The sequence below is a fragment of the Syzygium oleosum genome, unplaced genomic scaffold, assembly GCF_021117445.2.
Source record: "Syzygium oleosum isolate NSW1041296 unplaced genomic scaffold, Sole_v2.1 Sole_v2.17, whole genome shotgun sequence".
Classification (NCBI taxonomy): Eukaryota; Viridiplantae; Streptophyta; class Magnoliopsida; order Myrtales; family Myrtaceae; genus Syzygium; species Syzygium oleosum.
The window spans coordinates 7727214-7731715 of NW_026607501.1; the positions used below are offsets into that span (position 1 = coordinate 7727214).

General features: G+C 47.5%; 1 protein-coding gene across 1 annotated transcript; it reads left to right on the forward strand.

Moving 5' to 3' along the window:
* The first annotated feature begins 321 nt into the window (after positions 1-321).
* Positions 322-4205, forward strand: LOC115678876 (cysteine-rich receptor-like protein kinase 42). The gene is made up of 6 exons (XM_030602350.2): positions 322-1344; positions 1506-1619; positions 1701-2051; positions 2318-2552; positions 2814-2958; positions 3251-4205. The coding sequence occupies exons 1-6, from the start codon at positions 585-587 to the stop codon at positions 3575-3577; spliced, it is 1932 nt and encodes a 643-aa protein (XP_030458210.2). The 5' UTR covers positions 322-584; the 3' UTR covers positions 3578-4205.
* Positions 4206-4502: the final 297 nt, after the last annotated feature.

The following is a 4502-nucleotide window of genomic DNA, read 5'->3' on the forward strand; positions in this document are numbered from 1 at the left end:
GAAAGATAATCGTCTTTTTCGCAAACAACCGCGCCGGTCGTCGTCAACTCTCCCTTCTTTTTCAAACGATCAATCGTTCAAATGGCAGCATCCTCCGCCGTGCCGTCGCTATCCGAGTCGTCGTCGCTGCCGCCACCGTCACTGCCGTCGTCCACCGAGCCGGAAACGGTCGCAGGGCGGGCCCTCCGCACGGGTCGCCGATCCGCATGGAATTTTCCACTTCGTCGGCTCGCCTCCGCTTCTAGAAGTTCGTTCCGCACGCACATGCACATGCTCGCGTCGCGCTCGCATGTATATAAGAGAGCCGTAATGGATGGCGAATCTGTGTGGGGCTCAGCAGCCAAGCGCCTCGCCGTCGCGGTCGTTTTTGGACCTCCGCGAGCTTCGAATCCTTGCGGAGGAAGGCGGCGGAGGTACGAGGTCGGGAGGCCCATCGGAGCTTCGCGAGCTCGGGCTCTTTGGCCGGAGAAGGAAACCTTCGGCAGCCGACGCTTTTTTTGGTTCTATACTTGCTGAAGCGAACGCCGCCGCTACCGAACATTCTCCGGCAGATTTCGCTCCGGGAACGAGGTTGAAACTGCGAAATGCGGCCTCTCGCTTACGTTGTCCTCCTCCTCTTCGGCTCCTCCTCGTTGTTTTCTCCTTCAGTCGGCGATCCTCGAGTCTCCGAGGCGGGCATTCTCTGTCTCAAATCCAACGTCACATCGACCGCGAACGTCATCTCGAACTTCCTGATCGTCATGCGAGAGGTCGCCGCGAAAGTCGCCGAGGATCGCTGGGCTTATGATTCCATAACCTCTCCGTTGCCGGAACTCTACGCCCTGGCTCAATGCCACGGCGATCTGAGCCACGACGATTGCCTCCTCTGCTTCGCGCAGAGCAGGACTATACTTCCTAGATGCAGCGTCTTGGCTGCTGACTCTGGGCGGTTGTATCTCGACGGTTGCTTCATAAGGTCCGATTACTACAATTTCTACAACGAGACCATCGATCCGCAGCATGACATGGTCAAGTGCGCCAATCAAACCAGTGTTTCAGCCGACCAGCAGGCGCAGCTGCAGTTCGCCGATAAGGTCGACCGAGTGCTGAGGAATGTGTCTGCGGTCGCGCCGAAGAATAAGGGGTTCGCCGTCTTTGAGGAGGCGAGTGGAGGAGGAGTTGCCGGTGTTTATGCGCTGGCACAGTGTTGGAACACTCTCGACGAGAACTGTTGCGGAGAGTGCTTGGAGAATGCGATGATCAAGGCGAGGAACTGTACTCCCGGGGATGAAGGGAGGGCTATGAATGCCGGCTGTTTCATGCGATATTCGACTCAGAGGTTTTATACTGTCCCAACAGATGGTGGTAAGAATTGAATGATCTTTCAAGTTAGTCTGCACGATGATGTTCTAGTTTTCTTGTTCTGGCTGTTGCTTTTCTGTTTTGCATAATGGATGTGATTTGCCTCTTAATTGCTATAGCTTTGTTTTCTGTTAACAAAGGATGATCTTTGTGTGTTTTAACAGACTCGTCGAAGCTCGGGATCATAATTGCAATTGCTTCATCCATTGCTGCTGCAACTTCACTCGTTTTCATCGGTGCTTATGTTGGATACAGAAAATTATCCAAGAAAAGAGAAGGTAGATGTGAAACTTTAGAGAATATTGTTTTTAACTTCTCTTAGAACATGCTGTAATGCCATCTTCTTTACCTATTCTCAGTCCAGAAGAAGTTCTTTGGTGTTCCGGCGATTGTAAGGAAGTCGAATCTGAATTTCAATTACGAATTGCTTGAGAAGGCTACCAACTTTTTTGACGACTCGAGGAAGTTAGGCCAAGGAGGAGCTGGTTCGGTATTCAAGGGGATCCTCCCTGATGGAAGAGTTGTTGCAGTCAAGAGGCTGGTGTTCAACACGGTTCAGTGGGTGGATGACTTCTACAATGAGGTAAATTTGATCAGTGGAATCCAACACAAGAACCTGGTCGGGCTTCTGGGTTGCAGCATTGAAGGCCCCGAAAGCCTCTTGGTTTATGAATATGTTCCGAACAGAAGCCTAGATCAATTCCTCTTTGGTAAGTTCCCTCCACATATTGCTCCATTCTGCATCCGAGATTAGTGTAATTTGTTCCATAAGTCGGGCTTCTACCAAAATAAAACCTTCAGTTTCTAGCTTCTCATAGTTTGTTCCATGGTGTTATTCTAGTTGCTAGCTTCATCTTGTTCCAGAATGACACTTTTTCTTGCTAGTCTTCTCCGGGCAACTTTTTGAATCTCATTCCCCGATAAGTACTTGAATTGCAAGAATAAAACTCATAACAAGGCCTGGTTGCTATTGCAGTTAAGGATGCAACCCGCATCCTGAGCTGGCAGGAGAGGCTTAATGTCATCTCCGGAACAGCTGAGGGGCTGGCATATCTTCATGGACCTTGTGGAGTGAAAATTATACACCGAGACATAAAAAGCAGCAATGTCCTTCTTGATGAGGATCTCACGGCGAAGATCGCTGACTTTGGACTTGCTCGATGCCTTGATCCGGAAAAATCTCATCTTAGCACCGGTATCGCAGGGACGCTGTAAGATTCTGGTCTTTTATTATTTGTCTCTTTTTCTTTCGTTTAAGCCGGTTTAGATAACATCCTCGTGTAGAAAAGACTGGATTGGCTCATTGAACCGCCACATATTAGGAATTGTTCCCTTTTTTGCTAGCTTTCTCTGGTCTGGTTTGGGAAATTTACTGTTTGGATGACCCCTTCTCTTGGCCCTTTGGTGATTCCATCTTCTACTTCAGATTCTGTGGAACACATTTCTCTCCTTCTGAAAGTATAATTTTGCAGGGGCTACATGGCTCCAGAGTATCTTGTTAAGGGAAAACTAACGGAGAAAGCAGATGTTTACTCTTTCGGCGTGCTGGTCCTAGAAATTTTAAGTGGTAGGAAGAACAGTGTCTTTGGGCAGGTCTCAGGTTCAGTTCTGCAATCAGTAAGATTCATATACCTATCCTCCTGATTTCAACCTCTAGAATATGCATGCGATGTTTGCAAATCTCTTCTCATCAATGATATAGAGTCCAAAATGATTCCTAACATCTTCTCGAACTTCAAACTGAGAATTTTCCAACTGCTCTTTTCTCTGTGGCTTTACATATCATGATTCAGCTGTATAAGGGCACTATTTAATTCGTCCCTTCACAATCTGGAGAGAGTCTGTCTTTTCTGCTCTACGCTAGCAAAGTTTCTTATGACTCAGCTTCGGCTTTTTCTGTACTTTTCAGGTATGGAAGCAATATAAATCAAACGGTCTTGCTGAATGTATCGATCCTGCGTTGAAAGGCAAGTTTCCCGCCTCGGAGGCATCGAATGTGCTTCAAATCGCCCTTCTTTGCACCCAAGCTTCCCCAGATTTACGACCATCCATGTCTGAAGTAGTTGAGATGCTCAACGACCAGGAGTGTACAGTTCCCGTGCCGACGCAACCCCCATTTCTCAACACTAATCTGACTCCAGATGACTCCAGCAGCAGCTCGAATACGAACACTGGGATCTCAAACCAACTGACAAATCCCGGAATTTCCTTCGCTTCCACCATAAGCCTCAGGTGAAATAGCCTTTTCAGTGGAATCATCTGAGCCGGCGGAGGCAATGTAATTTTTGGACATAGTGAACGGGAGCACTAATTATACCCCGACCGCATTGCGATGAGGTGGGCATATGGTCCCGTGAGAAGGATTGCGGGTAGTCGTATGGCCAGTAATGCTCAAGGGTTTCTCGAAGCCTGACCGGGAAATCGGGATGAGAATGTTTGGGCTGCGAGGCGGGGCAAAAGATGCAGCTACTGTGCAAGAGATTGCAGAAGCTCCGCGGTGCATCGGTCATGTCTAATGCTAGCCGTTTCTCATGTACTTATTCTCATTCATTTCTTTCTTTTGTCCTCCATTTCCTCTTAGTATTGCCAATTCCACCCAACTCATATACGAAATACTTGGTTTCTAGAACAGTGACTCGTATGAAACAGAATCACAACTATGCAGTAGTTCATGCCAGCCTCTTTCACGTCCTGTAATCTCAAAAGGGAAAAGCAAAACCCCGAGATTCCGCCTCTATCGTTGGAAATCTTCTGACTAGCATTTTCACTTTAGTTTTTTTTCTCGGACTGACGGTCTCTTTCGCCGTGATGAGGATAGATGAATTCTTGAAATGATCATCTAGACAGCTTGACGTACTTCTCAACTTTTTCCTATACATTTCTTGGTTTGAAGCTGGCATTTACGGAGAATTGACTCGGAATCATTAACGGTCCACCAGTACCGCCCCGCGTGATACCGGGTCGAAGAAGCAGCAGTACGAAAGCTACTCTATAGTTGATATTCTTTGTCAATTATTGCTTGCGATTTGCTCCGGATGGATCCTAAATTGGAGGATGATTAATTCATTATTTGACTAGATCAAGCAGACAATAGTCAACTATTCCAGCATTGACCTTTGCAGACATCATACGGCCGTACGTACCTCTCACTCCAATAATTC

Coding starts and splice junctions, on each gene's coding strand:
- LOC115678876 (XM_030602350.2), top strand. CDS start 585: ATGCGGCCTCTCGCTTACGTTGTCCTCCTCCTCTTCGGCTCCTCCTCG. Junction 2,052..2,317: donor CCTAGATCAATTCCTCTTTG/GTAAGTTCCCTC, acceptor TTGCTATTGCAG/TTAAGGATGCAACCCGCATC. Junction 2,553..2,813: donor ACCGGTATCGCAGGGACGCT/GTAAGATTCTGG, acceptor ATAATTTTGCAG/GGGCTACATGGCTCCAGAGT.